The sequence below is a fragment of the Setaria italica genome, chromosome II, assembly GCF_000263155.2.
Source record: "Setaria italica strain Yugu1 chromosome II, Setaria_italica_v2.0, whole genome shotgun sequence".
Lineage (NCBI taxonomy): Eukaryota > Viridiplantae > Streptophyta > Magnoliopsida > Poales > Poaceae > Setaria > Setaria italica.
This window is the reverse complement of record NC_028451.1, coordinates 30924195-30946540: the sequence shown is the minus strand read 5'-3', so window position 1 is coordinate 30946540 and position 22346 is coordinate 30924195. Positions and strand designations below refer to the sequence as shown.

The 22346-nt window shown below is 46.6% G+C and overlaps 2 protein-coding genes and 1 long non-coding RNA gene across 3 annotated transcripts; 2 read left to right on the top strand and 1 right to left on the bottom strand.

The window, feature by feature from the left end:
• Positions 1-3655: 3655 nt before the first annotated feature.
• Positions 3656-5594, bottom strand: LOC111256493. Its single transcript, XR_002676601.1, has 2 exons — positions 5407-5594; positions 3656-4220 (listed from the first exon to the last, which is right to left on the bottom strand). It is a non-coding gene; the product is annotated as an uncharacterized LOC111256493 (long non-coding RNA).
• Positions 5595-5719: 125 nt separating this feature from the next.
• On the top strand, positions 5720-9471 carry LOC101755476 (26S proteasome non-ATPase regulatory subunit 9). Its single transcript, XM_004956783.3, has 5 exons — positions 5720-5965; positions 6069-6129; positions 7163-7270; positions 7845-8154; positions 9230-9471. The coding sequence occupies exons 1-5, from the start codon at positions 5786-5788 to the stop codon at positions 9249-9251; spliced, it is 681 nt and encodes a 226-aa protein (XP_004956840.1). The 5' UTR covers positions 5720-5785; the 3' UTR covers positions 9252-9471.
• A 3420-nt stretch (positions 9472-12891) lies between these two features.
• On the top strand, positions 12892-18669 carry LOC101755070. Its single transcript, XM_004956782.4, has 4 exons — positions 12892-13690; positions 17377-17434; positions 17530-17755; positions 17903-18669. Exons 1-4 carry the CDS (start codon positions 13129-13131, stop codon positions 18302-18304), a joined length of 1248 nt encoding a protein of 415 aa, XP_004956839.1. The 5' UTR covers positions 12892-13128; the 3' UTR covers positions 18305-18669.
• Positions 18670-22346: the final 3677 nt, after the last annotated feature.

The following is a 22346-nucleotide window of genomic DNA, read 5'->3' as shown; positions in this document are numbered from 1 at the left end:
TACCCTAGTATAATGTGCTCCCACGGGAGGACTCTGATAACGATCGTTTCTGGGAGAATTGAGCATGGTACAAGCATTTGGATCCTAGTGCCTTACATTGAAAGAGGCCTTTAAACTCGATGATGAAAGAGGACATGGGAATTGAAAAGTCATTGATAAATAGATGGAATGGACGAATCATTGCATTCTTTGAATATGATACAGATATATATATGTTCACCGATGATCACTTGATGATAATATATACCATCATAAAAGAACAAAGCAGCAGTCCTGTTGTGGACTCTTTCATTGGGAAGGTGCCATCTAGTGGTTGATGTGGCACCTAATTTCCCTGTTTTGTGGCTGGGTCAGTAGTTAGTTGGATCAGGATAGAAATAAGATAAGATAGAGATGAGATAAGATCAGATTAGTTGAGAGTTTGTTGTGACCGGCCTCCTTATAAATCAAGGCTACGACAGGAGATTAGGCAGGTAGAAATAGATCCTAGCACTCAGAGCCTCCAAGGGAGGGCGAGTAGAGTTTCTATCCTGCCATTGTAGCTTGTCTACTGATCAATAAAGCTCTTGTGTTCCCCCAGTTCCTGTTGCTTATCATCTGGTATCAGATGGGTCTTTCCTCAGCCCCCCGTCTGCTGCCGCCACCACGCCCACCACCTCCCTTCTCCCTGCATGCCGCTGAACCCACTGCTCCACCGCCACCATGGGTGATGACCTGAAGCTCACCCTAGACACTATTCTCGCTGACCTCTCTGCCATCAAGTCCGAGATGTCCACCGTCAAGGGCGACCAAACCCGCCTCAACGTGGTGGTCAACCGCTTGTAGTCGGAGCACCACTCCTCCGGTGGCTCCAGTGGTCCTCCCCCGCCTCCACCGCCCCCTCCGCCGCTGCCATCGTGCGAACACGCCAAGCACAAGCTCCGCTTTCCCCGCTATGACGGCAGCGCCGACCCAATTCTCTAGCTCAGCAGTTCTTCCGCGCTGACCGCACCTAGGACGACGAGCGGGTGTAGCTGGCCACCTTCTACATGGAGGGCGCAGCCTAGGATTGGTACTAGCACCTAGAGCAGAACCCCAGCATGCCCACCTAGCTGGAATTCGTCGACAAGGTGCAGCGGGCGTTTGCCACCCGACGCGCAGCAACCCGCTCGGCGCCCTGATGCAGTTGCACCGCACCGACACAGTGGAGGAGTACAAGGCGCAGTTTCTACCCCTGCTCGCCCACTGCCACACCCTTCAGGAGCAGGACCATATCGACCTCTTCACCGGCGGCCTCCGCAACCCGCTGCAGACTAACGCGGAGCTTTAGAACCCGGCCACCCTCGATGATGCGATGGGACTCGCCCGAGCCTTCGAGCACCGCTTGCAGCTGGGCGAGGATGCCATGGGTGCCACTGCCCACGCCATCAGCTGCGCCATTTCGCTGGCTCGATCCCATCCCTTCCACACCCCGGCGGCTCCCCAGAAGCCACCGCCGGCCGCCAGGACAGCGCCGTCCACTCCCGCCGCCCCTATGAAGATGACTCCGCCTGCAGGCGTGCGCTTCAAGCGCTTGATGCCGCAGGAGGTGGCCCAGTGCCGGGCGGAGGGCCTCTGCTTCAAGCCTTCAACTGCTCAGAGAAATTTTCGCGCGATCACAACTGCACGACGAAGGGGCTGTACCTAATGGAGCTCGACGACGATGCCTCACTCCTAGGCGCCACCGAGCTGGAGACGGACTCCTCCAACGACCTGGAGATCTCTCTCCATGCCCTTACCGGCATCAAGATGACGGACACGATGCACCTGGCCGCCTCCGTCGCCGGCACCTCCCTTCAGGCCCTCGTGGACTCGCAATCCACGCACTCCTTCATTGCCACGTCCATCGCACGCCGCCTCGGCCTCCAGCCTTCTCCACGTCGTGGACAGATTCTCCAAGTATGCACACTTCATCACCCTCGGTCAGCCTTACACCACCACTTCGGTTGGCCAGGCCTTCTTTGATCAGATTGTGCAGCTTCATGGGTTACCGTGCTCTATTGTTAGTGACAGGGATCCTGTCTTTACCAGTGCATTTTGGACAGAACTGTTTCGCTTGTTAGGAGTGACTTTATGCCTCAGTTCCGCTTTTCACCCACAAACTGATGGCCAATCAGAAGTCACTAACAGGGTATTGGGCGTCTATCTTCGCTGTCTTGCCGGCGATTGGCCGCGGAGTTGGCTCAGGTGGCTGCCATGGACGGAACACTGTTATAGTACTTCCTATCAAACAGCTCTTCAGGCCACGCCCTTTGAGGTGGTTTATGGCAGGCCGACCCCCACATTGGCCGCTTATCAGCCCGGCTTGTCACGGGTGGCTTCATTGGACAAGCAGTTCGTCGAAAGGGATGCATTCTTGGCTGCTGTTTGGGAACGGCTCCTTCGGGCGTAAGGAATCATGAAGCAACAGTATGATGCAGCCCATCGGGACGTCACCTTTGCTGTGGGTGATTGGGTGTGGCTTCATCTTCACCAGCGTGCAGCGTCCTCTGTCAAGACGGCCCAAAATGCCAAGCTGGGTCCTCGCTACTATGGGCCATTTCAGGTGATCGAGCGCATTGGCTCGATTGCCTATCGCCTGCAACTCCCCGCCAAGGCACGCATCCACAATATCTTCCATGTGGTCTTCCTGAAGCTGTTTCATGGTGAGGCCCCGGGTGACATAGTTCCACTTTCCCACCGTTGTGCGTGGCCATGCTGTTCCAGAACCTGCTAAGGTTCAGCGTGCCCGTCTTAACCGTGGTGTGTGGGAGGTCCTGGTGCATTGGTTGGGTTAGAGTGCCGCATATTCTACATGGGAGCCACTGGAGGAATTCAAGTCCACGTACCCATATTTTCAGCTCGAGGATGAGTTGTTTCAAAAGGAGGGGGAAAGTGTTGTGGACTCTTTCATTGGGAAGGTGTACAGCAGGAGGAAGAAGGCGCCATCTAGTGGCTAATGTGGCTCCTAATTTCCCTATTTTGTGGCTGGATCAGTAGTTAGTTGGATCAGGATAGAAATAAGATAATATAGAGATGAGATAAGATCCTGTTTTGTGGCTGGGTCGGTAGTTAGTTGGATCAGGATAGAAATAAGATAAGATAGAGATGAGATAAGATCAGATTAGTTGTTAGTTGAGAGTTTGTTGTGGCCGGCCTCCTTATAAGCTAAGGTCACGGCAGGAGATTAGGCAGGCGGAAATAGATCCTAGCACTCAGAGCCTCCAGGGAGGGCGAGTAGGGTTTCTATCCATAGATCCTAGCACTCAGAGCCTCCAGGGAGGGCGAGTAGGGTTTCTATCCTGCCATTGTAGCCTGTCTACTGATCAATAAAACTTATGTGTTACCCCAGTTGCTGTTGCTTATCAAGTCCGCTACCACTGCCACATATTATTTGGAAAACAAAAAAGAGAAGAGCAGCAAAAAGAGAGTTGCAGGCTGCAGATTCGCGACAAAGTTAGTGCTTACATTCCACGCAACCCTGAAACAAAAAGGAAAGGCATTTGCGTGCAGAACCAACGGCATCCACACGATCAGAGCACCGGCACCAGCCACCAAGTGCATTTTGCATGGCAGAGTCACCAGCGAACCGTGTGGTGCAGGTAACTGGGAGCAATGGAGGTAACTACCAATGGCAACAAAACTGCAACGGTGTATAAGAGTGTAATATCGTCTTCATTGATATATCAATGGAACATGTGATCGGAAACTCTAGCTAGTAGCAAAACTGGCAACAATTGTTCCATACGTGGTGATGGATCTCCAGCCAGTGGACCCAAACAAGCAATTCTCATATACAATGTTCCATAAAAGTATAATCAAGAATTGCAGATATGTATGGTGCAGGATGCCTTGCAAACTGCCATGTTCAGCGGCATTCTTTTTTGCACTCTAGAAATGAAACAGTGAGTTCTTCCTATCACTCTACCAAAAGTTCTCATCCATCATACTGTTTATGATCAAAATCGGACTATCGCAGAAACAGGTGTGAAGTTGCCACGACAGAGCCAGGCGTCAGACATTGAACCCTTCAGCTCTCAGGCATTGCAGGTGGGCTTCGATGAACTTTCCGCAGGCATCCTCGCCATTCTGCACGATGCAGTCATCTCTCAGCTTCTTCGTATCTGGGCAAGCGCAACATATCTTCTTTTTCGGCTTCGTCTCAGGTGCAGGAGCTGTGGCAGGTTGCTCCTCAGTTTTCACAGATGCAGTGTTCCCCATATCTGAAATGAATTGAAACAGCAGTCGATCAGTGTTGAATAGGATAGGACAGACGACTAATGGTTGGAGTTGGATTGTCTAGAACATGAGAATTTTATGAATATAAACTTCATGTCACATATGTTTTACAGAATTGAAATATCTAGATAATTTTTTAAATGATTACTCTCAGTGCAGACAGTATTCATATATCAGAACCAGACATGGCTCTTTTTCAGCGAAAAAATACTTTTTCAGAAGCACGCACAAATGGTTACCAAAACAGGGTCACTGGGAAAACAGGTCTAAACTGGTTTTATACCACGACAGTGTCCACACAACTCACACTGTTGATGCTATGAACTAGAAGAGTCATGGTAAAAAGTATCACTACAACTTACAAAGCAAGGAAAAGCGGTGACAATTTAAGTAACCAGGCAATGATGACAGAATAATAATTAGGAAAAAACCATTTGCATCCAATCACACTTCGTTCAGGAAGGTCTTTACTCTAGTCAGCAATCATTTTTTGGTTGCCAGACAATTCAGTTGGTAAAGGAGGCATGCTATACTAAGATGGCATGTATCTTGCAACACTTAACTCGGTCAGTATGATGTTCTACTTCTTGTCCTGCTTGTGCAATAGCCAATAAGTGCAACTCCTTGGAATTGCAGCAAGTACTAGCCTTTGATGTGGTTCAGTATAGCTTGCTCTTTGCATATCTGTAAAGAGTTCCTATGATTTGGCTGCTTGAAAACGATGAGAAACATCCATACAAGCTCAGGAATCCCTACAGTTCGGTTTTATTTGTGCTCTTAATTCAAAGACGCCTTTGGAAATTGGCAAGGGTGTCTTTCCAGATTCCTAAACACAATCTAGCCTAGAGACCTAGACATTTGATTTGGAGTCTAACACAGCATTTTGTATACTGAAAATTAGTTTTCTATGGGTTCAATGGCAATCCGTACCCTTCAGGCTTGAACTAGTTTCACAACAGCCAACAGGTGGAACTTGTAATCCCCCAGCAGAATCCTGAAGACAATCAAGACCATTCTACTACCCCGTACGCAAACCAACCACTAATAACGTTAAAACCACACCAAATCTACCAAGAACAAGCGCTAGTCGGCACCACTCTGCTAGTCTAATCACAGAGGTGCTTGGTACTCGCAAGCCGCAAGGAACCGGAGCGAGGAACGAGGGTTTACCGAGTAGGAGTCCCTGGAGCCGACGAGCGCGGGCGCAAACTCGAATCCGCGGTCCGGATCTGACTCCAGAACGATCTCTCGGAGCCGGAGGGAGGAATCGCGCCGCCGCACGCGGAGACCGGGGGACGAGAGGGTTCTAGAGGAGACGGTGCGGCGTGGTACTGGAGCCGAATAAACGAGCCGCCTCCGCCGTCACAGCTCATACGGCCCCGTTCTAGTGACCCATCCGATCTGAACCGTTGGCTTCAGATCGAACGGTTCACAGTCGTTCGCCCGCGCCACCCTTGGTCCTTGGACTTGCTTCATTGCTTGGACACGAGTCCAGAGAGCGGAGCACGACTCGAACCCGTCCCCTTCCTTGCGGCGGCCCCGGACGTGAATGCGGAGAGAGCGAGAGCGAGAGAGAGAGAGAGAGATCATGGTGGCCCCGGACCTGAAGGCGGAGACGATGAAGCTGATGGATCGGCGGGGGGCGCTCGAGGCGGAGATGGACGCCATCATCGCCCGCCTCACCGCGCCCGGCGGGCCGGGCATCACCGGCGGCCTCGTCGACGCCGAGGTGCCGTCAGATCCCAAAACCCTAGCTAAACCCGAAATCTGTTCTCTGTTTCACAGTTTGGGTGCTAAATCGTTCGTTGTTCGGTTGGCTCCGGGTGCCTCAGGGTTTCCCCAGGTCCGACATCGACATCCCGAACGTCCTCGCCCAACGCCGGAGACTCGCTGGTATGCTTACACTCAATTTTCGTTGAGATTGTAATTTGTATATTAACATTCAGCTATCTAATGTTCACCGGCTACGCGCTTCCTTCAACACGCTGATTTATTCCTTTTTCTCATTCTGCTGTGCATTGGGGATTGTGTGATATCCCTTTAATTTAATTAATTCTTTTTCTCATTTTAATTTGTTTGGCTCAGGATTACAAGTAGAATCTGGGCACTTTTGTGTGTCTAGGAAGGGGGATGTTAGGGTACCTCAATGGGTTTTTTCTAGTTGCGGTATTATGTTTGTATTGTGTATGAGTTGCTGCAATGGTGGGTTCTAGTTACTAGATGACTAGGCTGCCTGATGATGCAGCCTCTGGTTCGTGTAAGCAGCATGAGGTTCGTAATTGTCCTTTCCAGAGCTGAAATTTAATATATTTTCTAGCTTGATGATTTTAGGAATTCTCTTTCCAATAGTTAAGACCCTGCCAAGTGAGCAGGAAAACTTAATGTTGGTTTGTCTCTTTTCTAGGTTTGGCATCTGTAGTGAATAGATAGTACTCAATCCCTTACATTTCGGATGCAAGGTTGGTCGGCATCAAAACTCACTCCACCCAACTAGAAATGCACTTTCACCTAGTTGCTCGTTTATTTGTGCTTGAGTTTACTAGTAGGAGTGGTCAATGAGTATCCATTTGACCTACATGCATCCCTGCAAGATGTTTTTTTTTATATCTGTAATATCCTTTCTTATTCATTGCAGCTTTTTTTTACTAGAGGGAATTGTGGTTTCTTGGCTTATGAGGTCGCTAGTGATATGAACCAGATGTAGGAACAAAGGGTGGGCTAAGGTACATTGTTGTCTGGGATAAAGGATAGAGAGTGACTGATGGGCTTGCAGTGTAGAGGAAAATAAAATCGTCTTTTCTGTTGACTAAATTTTAAAATGTTGATTGGTGCCTTTGGTTGTCTGACAATTGCTGTATATATGATTCAAATACATTTTTGCTCATTGTATTGTGTTCATCACTTGCATTGTTTAATATTATTACAGAGCTGCGAAATGATCACAAGGATGTTACTAACAAAATTGATAAGAATCTGGAGATTCTACATTCATCAAAGTTGTCGAGGAATGAGCAATCAGCCTCAAGGGGGTCTGGTAAGTCTTCAAACAGTATAATAATAAAATGAAAGCCATTGATGTTGGAACTGTGTAGGCAGTTGGTTAAATCTTTGGCTATTTTAAAAAATATAAAAATTCTAGATTTGAAACATGAAAAATAATGTGAGTAGATATGACATTTAATGATTTAGGCATTATAGTTTTGCAAATACTCCAAATGTCTTGGACACAATGAAACGTGGAAAACAGTAAGTTTCATGGTTGGAGGGAGTTTCTTACCTCTACTTGATTATGACATTGTTTTTCCAGTGAACATCATATAGCCTGATTAAAACCTATAATCTTTATAATTTTTACATGCTTAATAATCGTAGCAATTTGAGAATGATTTTAAAGGGGAATGGGTATAAATGCATAATAAGAAAGTGATAATAGTAATATTAAATTCTGATATTTAGAATCACCGTATTTGTATTATGATAATTGGTAAAGCAGTATGCAAAAAATGTGTTAGATGCTGAGACATCGAATTCATTGGAGAAGACCCAGAGTCATTTTTAAACTAGAGGAGATAGAGTTGCTGATCTTTATGATATTTGATTTCATGCAGATACAACAGCTTCATCGCATATTGGGTTATCTCAAATTGAACCAATGGAAGAGGATCCGGTCACCAGACTTCCTTTTGCCATGATTGATGAGATCACAGATGGTTCTCCTGCTGCTGTGGATGGTTTGCAACTTGGAGATGAGATAGTGAAGTTTGGGAATGTGGAAGCTGGTGACAGATTGCAGGAAAGGCTCATGTCTGAAGCTATCTCCAATGAGGATCATCAAGTATCTTTAGCTATCATTCGTCAGGGATCGGCAATGAATTTAACAATTACACCAAGAAGGTGGCATGGAAGAGGACTTCTGGGGTATGTTTTACTATATCTTGGTGTTAATCCAAATTACCTTTATAGTCACAAAAAATTTTCCATTGCTTAGCACCCCTTGTCAAGAACTTTGTTAATGTGGGTCTTTTAGCTGTGGCTGTGTTTATTTGATTTGCTTTGATTTCCATGGCAGGTATTCTAATTAAATATATCCACATGTTTTAGAAATCCATCTGTAGCAGCTGCAAGTAGTCTGCTTTTAATGTGACCATGTTGCTATCAGATTAGTGTGACATGGCTAGCTGCAGTGCACTGTAGCATGTTTGTGAGCTGTCTATACTCTATAGTATCCTGTTGATATGGCTTAAAAAACGTGACCTTTTTCACAAAACCTGTTTGGTTATATCCTTAGAGACTTGTGGGGGGAATCGGATAACCATGGAAGTGGAAAAGATGTAACAAACTTCAGTAAAGTGTTGCTGTCAATTCTATTGCCAGTCTGAATGATGTTTTTGCTTAGTGAGCCAACAGATAGTCAGTAGTCTTCCAAGTCACATGCTATGGTTTCAGAACTTGAAATTAGGAAAGAAACTAGTTGAGTGGATTCCTAAGAGGATGAACAATGCATGTTTTTTACAAAGTTATAAATATTTTTGTGCCATTTTCTTTTTACACAGACAAAAATGATTGTAGTAATGCTGTAGTTTGATTGACAAAGATATGTGCTAATCTTGAAAATGTCCAGGTCAAGCCATAAAGTAGTTTTGTTTTTGAGCATTGCATGACAACCACTGCTTGTATACATGGTTTGTAAAATACTCGTGAATAATGTGGTGTCGGACTTTTGTCAATGATGGTTTGCAAGTTTTAATCCATAGATGGGCGGCACTGCATTAGACTACTGATTAGTAGTGGAGCTGCCTCTTTCATGTCTGCTCTTTGTCTGTTTTCTTGCACTATTTTTCTCCATCTGAAGCCAGTGGCTCAGCACCTGGATTCAAAGCAAATGATCTCTAGCTGCCAAGTTTATTTGTTTACTCGCGAACAAGCTACCAGATCCTTATTGTTCCCTTGGTGATGACTTTGTTAACTCCAAGTTGGTGTCTCGTTCTTGCAGGTGCCATTTTCGAATGTTATGAAGAGTCTGCGTTCTTCAGCCAATAATGTTCGCCCTTCTGGACGGCTCTAGCATCAATTGATGACTTAGGTCGTGATTGAACTGATTAACTGAAAGTGTGTAACGTCCTACAGAAAGCTGAATGCGTTACTTATTTTTATCTGTGGAGCGCTTAAAACATACCGGCGTATATACCTGGTTGCCTTGGTTGAGATTTTTACTTCGTACATTATTGTTATCTCTATCGTATTTTGGTAGTGCATGGGCCAAGGAGCTGCATGTCTTAGCGACGCAATTTGGATCAATCAGCAGCCTTGATTAGAGAACCAATTGCTATCACCTAATGTTCGTTCTGACGGGACATTTTATCACGTTTGATAATGCACAGTAGATCATAAAAGTACGAAGTCAAATAAAGTTTTTGCTCGTCTAAAAGAAGTACATGGCGATGCTAGCGCGTGGAGTGTGGGCAGAAGCGGGGTTGTTTGATGCTAAGGACTAATCCCGTTACATGAGATGTTTAGCCATTAATTAGAAGTATTAAACAGACTAATGATAAAATTAATTGTATAAATGAGGGTTAATTCGCGAGATGAATCTATTAAGCCTAATTAATTCATAATTAGCAAGCCTAATTAATCTATAATTAGCACATGTAAGCATCACGTGGGTTAATTATGGACTAATTAGGCTGAATAGATTCGTTTCGTGAACTAGCCTTCATTTATACAATTAGTTTTATTATTATATTATATTTAATACTTTTAATTAGTGTGCAAAATACGTTGACGTGACAGGACGAGTCTGCGGACATTTTCCTTTTGTACAATCATAACACGGTCGTTGAAAGGTATTGCGCTTCACCTGCTTATCTCCGTCTTCTTATAAAACACAGAATGGCCGATCAGAAGAAAGGACATGTCGGTTCCTTGCTATTTATACGTGTATTGCTCGCAAGGCAGGAGAAGAATCTTGTCGGCACCTTTCTACTTATACGTATATCCCTTCCCAATTGAGTATATTTGTTTTTTTTAAAAAATGCTCCAACCTGTGCATATGATTAGGCCATGAAACCGCACCCAACTAGGATATATCAATCTGTTGCGCCAACAACCGTTTCGCCTGAAAATTTGATATTCAAAATACATGGCATCTGTAGGGCTACTATGTTGTGACATGATAGTGTGTAGATTCCCTGTTATTAGGACGGATGAACTAACTGATGGGAAAAGTTAGCCTACTTTGATTCTGCTCCTAGAAGATGAGAAGTGGTTGCTTTGACTGGTACTGTTGCTAGGAACACCCGTTCTTCTGAAGCTTCATCTACTGCAGTTTTGTCAGACCAAGGTGTACATAATCCATGCCCAGAGGCCATTATCATACTCACGACATCGACTTGGAACGTTGAAATTTCATGACGAACCGTGTAATTCCCACGGAACAATGTAGGTTCCTTTTCCAAAATCTCGTGCCTTATTTTTTGCGATGAAAAATTTCGTATAGTTTAGAAAAGGGAAAATTGCAAAAACACCCACAGGCTAGTGGGTTCAAATACACACTTCTTGCATCTCACCTCCTTACAACATATATACTCACGTAGACCAAGGAATTGAGATGCAGAAGGGTATACAACCCCTTCCGACATGGTATAGGTGTTATTTTTTTTTCCTCATTTAGAAAGCTGATGAATAACAAGAGACTACCATTGGGTGTTCTTGCGTGTGTAAAATTTACCCGTAAAAGTGAAAAGTTCAAAAAAGATTATAAAAGATCATGCTATCACTACTACCGTCACGTAAAATTTGAGTTTTGAAAAATAACACAAGACATGTTTTTGTCGGAGCTAAAACTCTTTTGCATGATAATCGATGATAGCACGCTGTATCGATTCATACCTTTTGAACTTTCAATTGTGCTTTTTAGTGTGCGGGAGCACCTCAGCTGTGCTCGATGAATAACCTATCTTTTCAGCGTACAATGAAGAATATGATGCATTACATGTCTACTAATTCCACCCAACATTTCTCATGTGTTGAACTGTCCATAGCTACTTTTACGGTACGCACTACTGGAGAAGTGAGCATTCGTCCATGATGTTAGTACCGGTGAGCTTTTGGTTCGGTACTAACGTGCGGAATTAGTATCGGGTCCAAATTTTCGATCCCCGGAGACCTTTTTAGCACCGGGTCACAACACCACCCGGTACTAAAAGGTAGCTTTTAGTACCGGGTGGTGTTGTGACTTGGTACTAATTAAAGCCACGAAAACTTTTAGTATCGGGCAGGTGTTATTGCCCGGTACTAAAAGTCTCTCCACGGGTTATTTCAAAAGGAAAACATATCTAACTCCATCACATGTGTTGTGTAGGTGAGAGTGAGATGGTAGGGAAGGTTCGTGCGAGGCTTGAGGTCGTGGGTTTGAATCCCACGAACCTTGCACATGGAACCTCTCGGCTATTCAGAAAATTTTTTCTTTATTTTTTTAGCGCAAAGTAGTACAGCTGGTAACATTCAATACTAAAGACCATTTAGTACCGGTTGGTAACATTCAATACTAAAGGTGAGGTAGCAGTGACGGTACTGTTGGATGCATGTAGGAGTTGCCATGGCTGCCTGCATGAGCTTCACACGGGAATTGAAATAATTAAAAAGAACCCTATGTTCCATGGAAAAGCTGAAGGGATCCACAAGAGGTATGCAACAACTTCTGCTCATGATTACAAGTACGACCCCGCTAAGATATTGTTGTGATACAAAATTAATCGAGAATACAACAAACGAAAGGTTACTCTTTTAGAATGATGCTCCATAATGTGGGCCGCCGTGCCGTATAAAAATGTGTTTAAAAATGAAGCAGCACCTAATCCGATAGAAGTCTCTTCATTATTTGGCGCCTTGTAGGCTGTAGCAGCTAGTGCGCTGTGTTCATTTTCTATGGAATCAGAAAAGAACCAAAGTCTATGACACGGAATAACAGATGAGCTGCATGAGCAGCTAATTCGGTCACCGGTCTCTCGCCAACACCGTTCCCGGTCACCCGGTGCACCAGCTCGATCGATCTGCAGTGTCCGGGTGCCATCCTGATCGATCGATTAGAAATCACTTGCTGAGTTTTCCTCTCCTCTCGTACTTCCTCTGTTCTGTTCTAAATTATTATTCGTTTTTAATTTTTCTAACTGCATAGCATTTACTACGTATCAAATATGAAAAAAAGTCATGAGAGCATACGTGCTAACGTACGTGCATCACCTGTCGTTCACGACATGCGGCTCGATCGATCGCGGCTGCACGCGTCGCCCGGGCGGCTCCGACCACGGCTTGTCTCGTCGCATTCGTGGTGCCCGGCGCCAGAGGGATCTCTATGCACGTCTCTGCTGACCTGACGAGCTGATCGCGCGCGGCGCGGCGCGGCCTGCCATACCACCGGACCCGGGCGCAGGGTCTCATGATTGCAGCAAAGGTTTTCTAGCTCCCCGTGACGGCGACGGTTTCGACGACGCCGCACCAACCGCGCGCGGCTCCGCCCCGCCCACCCGCGCGGCGCGCGCGCGAAAACGAACGAACCCACACTCGCCGCCACCACCTCCGCCGCGCGCGCGCGTCCGCATCACCATCACCCCTCCTTTTCCCTCCCGCTGCACTCGCCACCCACCGCCCCGCGCGTACGCTCGTACAATACGAGCGGCGCCTGGCTCACTCGATCCTCTGCTACGACGCGCGCTGCTACTTAAGCGGCTCATCACCTGCTCTCGCTCCGATTCCGGTCGCCTCTCCCTTTCGCTAGCTCACGCCGTCGTCGTCACAAGCTCACACTAGCTTTACGCGAGGGAAGCACGCCTCGCGGCTAGGGGTAGCTCTAGCCTCTAGCTCCACCTCCACCGCGGCGCGCGCTCGCGGGGCATGTCGGCGGCGGCGGCTCCCCGTGTGGCCGGCGCGGCCCGGAGGCTGTCCCAGTCTCCAAAGCCGGCCGGCGCCAGTAGGGATAAGGAACCTCCCCCGCCCCGGCGCGAGGACGCCGCGGCGGCGGCAGCCGACAAGGCCAGGAGGAGGCTGCTGCCGTCGGCCTCGGCCAGGGGCGCCGCGGCGTCCATGCTGCTGCGCCGCGCCGGCGCCGGCGCGGGTGGGCGAGGGAGCAGCTACGTGCACCCGTCGTCCTCGCTCAGCGTCTCGTGCGCGTCGGAGGCGTCCACCGAGTCCTTCTGCAGCCGCGCGTCGACGGGGCGGATCGGCCGCCGCCCGGCGCCGGGGCAGCCCGTTGGAGCTCCGCGGCGGAGGGCGGCGGGCTCGGCGGGGCCTCCTTCGGCGCGGCCGGCCACGTCCAGGAAGGCTGCCGCCAGCGCCGTGCCGCCAGGCGGTGCTGCCACTGCTCCGGTGGTGGTGCCGGTGTTTGGCTCGTTCAGTGGAGAGCCCACCGCGACGCCGGCCGGGCCGCCCAGGTGCCCGTGGGTTACCCCTAACACTGGTAGGTAGTCAAACAAATCATGTGCTTTATGTCATTTTCGGTAAGGTAAAGACAAAATAAGTGCTTATACAGTTACATACTGTATAGAAGCTATACGTACTAGCGTACTACAAACCTTAACTTATTATCACCTTTGGCAAAATGAAAAGATACACGTTCTAAAGAAAAGCTTCGGTAGAATCAACAGGAGTAAAATGCACCGCCGGTCTGTGGCATCTAGGTCTCTGAACTTTCAAATTTCAAAATGCAAAGTTTCAAATGCAATGTTAAGATCCTCAAACTTGCTAATTAACACCGCTACTTATTAACATAAATCGTCCAAAGTCCTCCGCGGTCCCTTTCTTCCCCAACTCCGGTGGCTTCCTTCTCCTCGGTGAGAACATGCGCCGCTGCCCTATGCTCCCTCCCTTGCGTCGCCCGGCCGTCATCATCGGTGTACTCGACCGCGCCACCCGAGCTACCATGCGTTGCGTTCGCGCCGACCATGGCAGCCCGACGCCCGTCCTACAAAACTGCCGCCGCCCTGCGCCGAACCGAGCCAACCCCATCCACCTCTCCTGCCTGGCCGCGTCGTCCTCCCTAGCAGGCTGCCATCGGGCCCTGCGCTCTGCCGCTTCCCAGCCGCGCCACCGCCGGCTATGGAACAAAGGCCTATCTCTCAGGCAAGCTCGGCACAGGGATCTCCGGTGCCTTCACCCACGAGCTCGCCGCGCGCGCTGCGGCCACCCTTCCCCTTGAGCTCCTCCGGCCGCCCTCCTCCTCAATTTCAGTGCGGCGCAAGATCTCCGCCCCTGCGAGCCCAGCGCGAGGAGATAAGGCACCCCGCATGTTCCATGGAGAACAGGCGGATGGAGAAACTGAAATTCCAGCCTCCCCTCCCGTTGATTTGCAAACTTTGGTAGTAAAATCAGTTCGCAAGAGACCAAGAAAGCTCCCAGTGCTAGTGATTGAGACCAAAGTCACTATGGGTAACGAATTCAGCTAGCGAGCATCAGGCGGGATTCTCTAGCACAGGGCAAGCTCAGGCGGGCTCTCCGGCAGCGGAATGCGAGGTCCTCCCTCGCGACAGGGCTAGCGCGTGTGAGGCCAAGCTCGCGGCACGGCAGAGCTTGGGGCCAAGCCCACCTCCCGCCGGCGAGGTACCCGACGGCCGACGCCGGTCAAGCGCTGCCCGGCCTGCTTGGCTGCGTGCGACCGGGAAGTAACGGTTTAATGGCAATTTGGACCTTGGATGAGTCGATTAGCGAGTTTGAGGATCTATATGTGCATTTTAAAGTTTAGGAAACTCAGATGGCATTCTGAGTTAAGTTTGAAGATCGGATGTGCATTTTACTCAATCAACAGCTATATATATAGTTAGGTTAGACGATCGACAAGAATAAATTAGCTTATTATTAACGGCTTTAACCATGATTTCTTGAATTTCAATTTTTAAGTTACTTCTCAGTGTGTTTCAAATATTGTAGGCAAGAAGCCTAAATTATATTAAATAAAACATAAGTTTTACATGCCTAGCTTGCAAACAAAACTTACAAAACCGACGGCATCCACACCGTCTTCTTCAATTCCATCCCTTCTCGTATATCCTTCAAGCCGCTGTGGACATCATAATAATATATATAGGTTGAAAACATACAATGTTACATACATGATACATCCATACGAAATATTTTTTTAAAGGAACTATGACTAGTTTAGTTCGTTGGGGTATTTGGGGTTATACAACAGATCCACCGTCTGGACTCAGGTCCTTATATTAGCTCAAATTTAGGTTCTTGCTATTTATAGTATAGTCCTTGCTTCTTGATTACTGGTCTATGATATTGGCCGGAGATCTTAAAGCAGAAGACTAATTCCTATCATACTAGGCTAAAGTTTAGATAAATCTAACTTATAAGTCGTTTTCATGCAATTATGAGTCCGTTTCTCAGAAGATTCTACCTATCATGGGAAGCTAAACCCACTCCGCCTATAGATAGCGTTTTTAATTGGAAGCTGGATTATGAGTGGTTGCGACTTGTATGATGTTTGCTAAGAATAACTCTCATGGTATTATGGGGCTTTAAGACTAATTTGTTTGTTGCTTAGAACTTTTCATATGGAAATTGACATTTACTTGCTAAAACGTGGATATTAGTCTGCATCTTCCAGCTTGTTTTCTGGAGAACTGCAGATTTTAAGCATATATCTTCTTGTCTTCTCATACTATTTTCCCTTCTACAGCACATTTTCTCTCATTATTCTTGGCTCTTGGGTAATATCGAAAAAAAATCACTACAGATAATCATGTTTTCTTGGTATCTATAATTATAGAGCATCTAAAAATTGTCATAGATTGCAGTCTTGATAATGCTAACATAGTATGGTAATCTAACAAGCAGACACTAGACCTTTCCTTGCTTCTCTCCCCTATTGTATAAATTGGGCTCCTACGACCATGCATAATAAGCTAAGCCATTGTTTCATTACCATTAGCTTCCAAGTTAATTACTAGCTAGTCTCTGGCACAACGCCTTGAGCAAGAATACATATATAGTTGCATTGAAATTACGAAGTAGCATTCTACTTTTATGTCAAGAAAATGAAGTATATCTTTTGTGACCATGCATATATTTGACGCCCTCGACCATCGGTTAGTCGGTGATGGTTAAATAATAAGACATCACAAACGGTTGGTGGTATAAAACATGCAATAAAAAGATGCACTAATAAAATGTTTGGTGGGCTGTCGGTTATCGAGCAACTTGTCAATTTTAATCTTCCAAAAAAGGGATTCCATTACACACTAACTACATGATGGAAGTACTATATTTATGAAAAACATTTAATTCTCTTAAACTTACAACTATTTAAACTCTGAAGTCTTAACTGAAGAATAAAGCTGCAATAGTGCCTTTGCAATTAAGCCTGAGTAATCGCCGTACTAACATGGCTATAGCCTAGACTATAACCAATTTAGGCACCCAACAACGGCATTCCAGTTTCCACACGCCATTCCAATTTCACCTAAAAGCATTGTCTTGAAAGCGAATTCGGATGGAAAGCATTATGGCGGCCCGGACCACCATCTTTTCTTTACAAAGATATATGCTTAATCATTGTTGTTCTCTTAGTTTAAGCACAGCTTAGCTTCGCATTCTTTCTGCAGTACAGTTAGCAGCTGGAAGCCATGATTATTACTATAGATATAATTTATGTAGTGCTAAGCTTGGAGCTCCTCAATGCTACTAGTTCTTTGCAGTTTTTGCTTAGTTTTGGCTGTGAATTGTGCCATCTTTTCTGTTCGACATACTGTCAGAGAACTGTAGAGTATTGCTTCGGTTTGTAACTTAACTTCAAAATAGGAAGTGAGAAGATCTGTTCAATCCCTTTTGATTATTCCTAGTTCCTACTCACCAGTCAGTCCTACCTACTACTTTTATCAGTCACCTAATAATCTTTTCCTCCATGATAGAAACAACAGTGTGAACAATAAGTTGAAATGCTTAATATTGTTCTTCTTTTTGGAAGATAAAATGCTTAATAGTGATCTTTGCTGGAATAATAAAATGCTTAATATAGTTGTACAATATTCCAATCTAAAGTGCCTCTAGTCTGGCAACCCTTAAAGTTATTCAGCCTTCTCCTTGAATGACCAGTTGCTTTCAGCTGACTGTAAGGACTTCATTGATTTGACCTTGCAACAGATCCCTGCTACGCTGCCTTCCATGACCAAGAATGGGGAGTGCCAGTGCATGACGACAAGTATGCTCTAAACCTGATCAGACCAGCTAATCTTCTCCCGAGACCTATGATCAGCAATAGATTGTAAAGTTACAATATTTAGTGCTAAAATGCAGGAAACTGTTTGAAATGCTCACTCTGTCTGGTGCACTGGCCGAGATGGCATGGCCTGCGATTCTCAGCAAGAGGGACACCTTCAGAGAAGTGTTCATGGACTTTAACCCTGTGTTGGTGGCGAAGCTGAACGAGAAGAAATTCTTGGCGCCAGGCAGCCCTGCTAGCTCCCTGCTGTCGGAACACAGGCTGCGCATAATCATCGAAAACGCACGTGAGTTGCTGAAGGTAAGCTGATCATCTCACTCTATCCATCTGTCTCCACCTAAATCTCTTGATGAGCCGGACATTATTGGCAATAATATACACTCGTTCATCCATAACACATTATGACTTGTTTTTTTGTTTCTGCAACTACGTCGTTGCTGTTGATAGGTCATAGAGGAGTTTGGATCGTTCGACAGCTACTGCTGGAGCTTCGTGAGCAACAAGCCGATGGTTGGCAGCTACCGGCACACGCGGGAGGTGCCGCTCCGGACGGCGAAGGCCGACGCCATCAGCCAGGACCTGATGCGCCGGGGGTTCCTCGGCGTCGGCCCCACGGTGGTCTACGCCTTCATGCAGGCCGTCGGCATGGCCAACGACCACCTCGTCACCTGCTACCGCTTCGAGGAGTGCCTCGACATCAAAGCCGCCGCCGCCGCCGCAACTGACGGCTACGGTGACAGTTGCAAGCCGGCAGCGGTGAGCGAGCAGGAGGTGAGCATGCTCTGTGGGCTGGTGCAGTGCGTCGCCCTGGAGCCGTCGAGAGCCGCCACAGTGATCAGCATCTCATAGAAGCCAGTCACAGCTGCAGTTAATTACCAGGTGATGACGAGTGAGAAGGGATTAGGAGATTTGATTCCACTTAATTGTGCCCTGCAATGCGTGCATGTGTAGATATGGTCGTGTTTGAGTTTGAGGGTGTGCATGGTTGTTGATGTGAGGTTTGAGAAATGGGGGTTTGCGTGAGCCGAGGGTGTTGAAAAGATGTGTAGGTAGGAGAAGAAGTTTCAGACGACGTGTTCACATTTCACATTCCATGTTGAACTAAAGGAGTGGTGGAGTGGAGCCGGTACAGATCTAGATCTTGTAAAGTTGCAAAGATTGTTCTCTAACCGATATGCAAAGCAAAAGAAAGTCTCTTCGTTCGGCTTTGTTTACGATTTGAGACGTGACAAGAAAGTGGAAAGAGAAACTAAAAATATGTTGAACGTCGTGACTAAAGTTAGTCGTTGCGTTGTCATTCTCAACGCTTTAGACGACAAAGGGAAACGCATGGAAATTAAACACGGGCAAGAGCACGGTTAGGGCGCATCCTTCAACTTGAGTTGCACTAATCGGCGACGATGAAGCAATGATGCTACCAATCATGAGGGGAAGTGATGAGGAGAAAACAATATTCAACTTGAGTGAGCAACTCGCCGGCGACCAATACACACAAATACCCCTTCGACTATCAAGTCGGTGCCCATGTCAAGATTATTACAACCAGCATGCGTTGCTAAAGAGTGGACGATCCTATGCCTCTAGCTAGGTGAAACTTTAAAAGAAGAAAAGATAATGGTGATAACAAATGACATGCTTGAGTTCAAAACTGAGGTTACATGCAGCTGAGACTAGAGGTCGAAAGCTGAACCGTCGATGTGCTGCTTCACCATCTATAATGGCGGCGTCTGTCTCCAGGATAACTCTGCTCATCTTCACAACACCAGCAGCTTGTTGGCCTCGTACACACGCCATGAGCTCTAAATGAAAGGCATCCATGTATAGCTCCTGTTGTTCTTCCTGCAGCAGCTAGGACCACACTGCCCATGTGATCCCGAGCGCAGAAACTCCATCTCCCTGTGTTACTTTCTCTTGCAAAAGATGCATCAGTTTTAATCTTTGTATGGTTTTCATCAGAAGCCGGTCAATTTTCCTCTTCAACCTTCGAGCTTCTTTTATGTTTGTCTCTCGTCTGTTTTTTCTTAGACAACTCTCTTTTTGTTGTTTCTTGGTGCCGGTCCCACTAGACCTACCCAATAATCTGCGTTTGTTTACACGGGCTCGGTCCGTTCACCGCGCGATACCGGATGAAAATACTGGGCCGAAGAGCGCACAAGGATGCGCATGGACGGGCTGGGCTGCGCGGACCCAAATTGCGTGATTGTATCGGCTGCTGTTATTATTTCATTGTAGCGAGTTAAACAAGGAGCTGAGCCGAATTGTTAGCTTGTTATGAGGCCGTGTTTGGAACTGCTCTGCTCCAGTTTTTTCAGCTTCACTCTCAAACTATCTTGCCAAATACCTCCAGCTCTAACAATCCCAACTTCAAAAAAAAGGTGGATCTAGAGGGCAACTCCAAGGTTTTTCTGGAGCACCTCAAAGGGTGCTCCGAAAACACAGGTTTCATACCTTCTCTTGGAGTTGGGTGGAAATTACCCACCAATGTCACTTGTTACGTTCGAGAGAACAATAGATCGACGCCCCCTCCTCCCCCCGACTGTTCATCAACACCCCCTCCCCTTCCCTCTCGCGACTGTTCTGTGCTGCCGCCGCCTCCTCCCCTTCCTCCGGCGTCCAAAAAAAACGGCGGCACGAACGTCGATGATGATGCTCAACCCCCTCCCCCCATCATGGCATACCGGTGAGTACTCCTCCGACCAGACCGATTTTGATCCAAACTCATGCCACCCAACTCCCGCGGCGGCGGATGCTCAGACGACGACGATGGCTACAAGGAGGACGGGATGCTGCATCAGCGCCTCATGCGCACGGGCTCGCGCGCTGACTCCTTCAATGTCGAGGCCTTCGATGTGCCCAGCGTGTACTGCCACCGGGTGCGCGCTTCCTTCATTTCATCCGCTCACTCAAAATGATTTTTGGTGCCGGCTAGGTGTTTGTGATGCTACCTGCGCCCACTGGCACGGCGTACCGTCGCCTTCTGGACCTAATAGGTTTGTTGTGGTAAGAGTATGACCATGAGTCCGCAATGGTGCTTGCTTTTGACATGATATGTTCCTGATTGCTTTTGGTGTGTGCATTTCTGCAGGTAATTTTGGTCTGTGCATAAGTGCATGTGTGTGAAGGTATCAAATTAGCATTGATGCAGTACTTTGGATAAGCATGCATGGACCATGTCAAATTAGCCTTGTTCTGATCTGTCTTCGGTTTCACGAATGATGTATTTGATGTACAATGCGTACTTGTGACACATATTTCTTTAGATAGATATCAAATTATTTGGTTCAATCTACTTGTTAGTTCAATTGGACTTTCAGTTATGGTTGGCTGGTTTGCCCATAGACAGTAGAGTTACTCTATAGATTTTTCCAGTACGTCGATCTTCATGCAAAAAATTAGACGAAGAACTGTAGCAAATGGGTACTGTAGGTCGCGCAAAAAACACCAACCCCAACCAAGAGCAATGAAGACTATTTCCACAATTCTTACAATTTCTAGAGCTAGAGTTTACAATATTAGCTAAACAGGTTCATAGCTCCCTATTTTTCTAGAGTTGGTGGAGTGAGCTAAAAAAAAAGTGAAGTTGTTGGAGTGGAGCTATTTTTTTGAGCAGAGCAGTCCTAAACATGCACTAAAAGAGCAAGCCGGCTCATTGAGCTCTAGTCCCTCTATGATAGTTTCTCTAGGGAAACATAATACAACATATGCTCATGGACCCACAAATACACGCACACAATCTCATCTTTATAACCGCCTCCGAGACTGAACTAAGATCGATGAAGTCGTCACTCATCACTGACGCCTCACTGTATACAAAGATGCCGTTAAATCCTAAAATACGTACTGATATAAATTGGAGGCAAACATTTGCGGATACTTCAAATAAAATAGTCCAACTAATGCTATTACGAGCGTGATTTCTGGTCGCAGCTATGGACACATGGCACAAGTGAAGTGCCTGCATTTTGAAAGTCAGACAACTACAATCTTCTCCTCTCTGAATAGGAAAAGAAGACTTTTATAGCTAACAAACATTGTATTTCGAATTGTGCAAATAATTTAGTACATACCACCTAGACTTGAGCAAAGTTCAGGCCGGACCGGCAAAAATCCTAGTTTCTTCCGGGCCTAAAATCTCCACCCAAACCCGCCCATTAACCCATCGGGTCAACAAAATTGGGCCTAATTTGGGCTGGGCATTTAATTCATTTTATGATTTGGGCTGGGCTCAAACCCGTCCATTTTTTTGCCGCGAAATCAGCACTACGTCCGACCCTAAATGAGTATCGGGCCGGGCTTAGCCCATTGAGCTCGGGCTGGACTATCGGGCTGGACTATCGGGCTGGGTCAGGCTAGGCCTATTTTGCTCGGGTCTAATACCACCTCTATTAAAAAAATACAATTCTAAATATGCAGTCTAGATGAATAACCAGTGGGACGGGAGTACATGATACACTTAATAATAAGAGGAGGTACGAAGTATTCAACTAAACATGTGATCTCTCTCTCTCAAGAAGAAACCGGCAAGTTCATTGCTGGTGGTCTATATACTTTTTTTTCCGAAACGAATGGTCGTGTATATACTGAAACTGGTTGCTCGTCACCTCTCCTGTGAACAACCGTGCTCCGTATGTGCGCTGCCGAATACAAGTCAGCACAGACCTCCTACTGGAACAGAATACAAAAGTCGCCTTCATGGACAGGGACAAAAAGGCAAACAGTTACACTCAAAGGCGCAATCTGAAGGGGTGTTTGGGAGGCATGTGCTAAATTTTAGCACATGTTACATCGGATGTTTGGACACTAATTAGGAGTATTAAATATAGTCTAATTACAAAACTAATTGCACAACCCCTAGGCTAAATCGCGAGACAAATCTATTAAGCCTAATTAG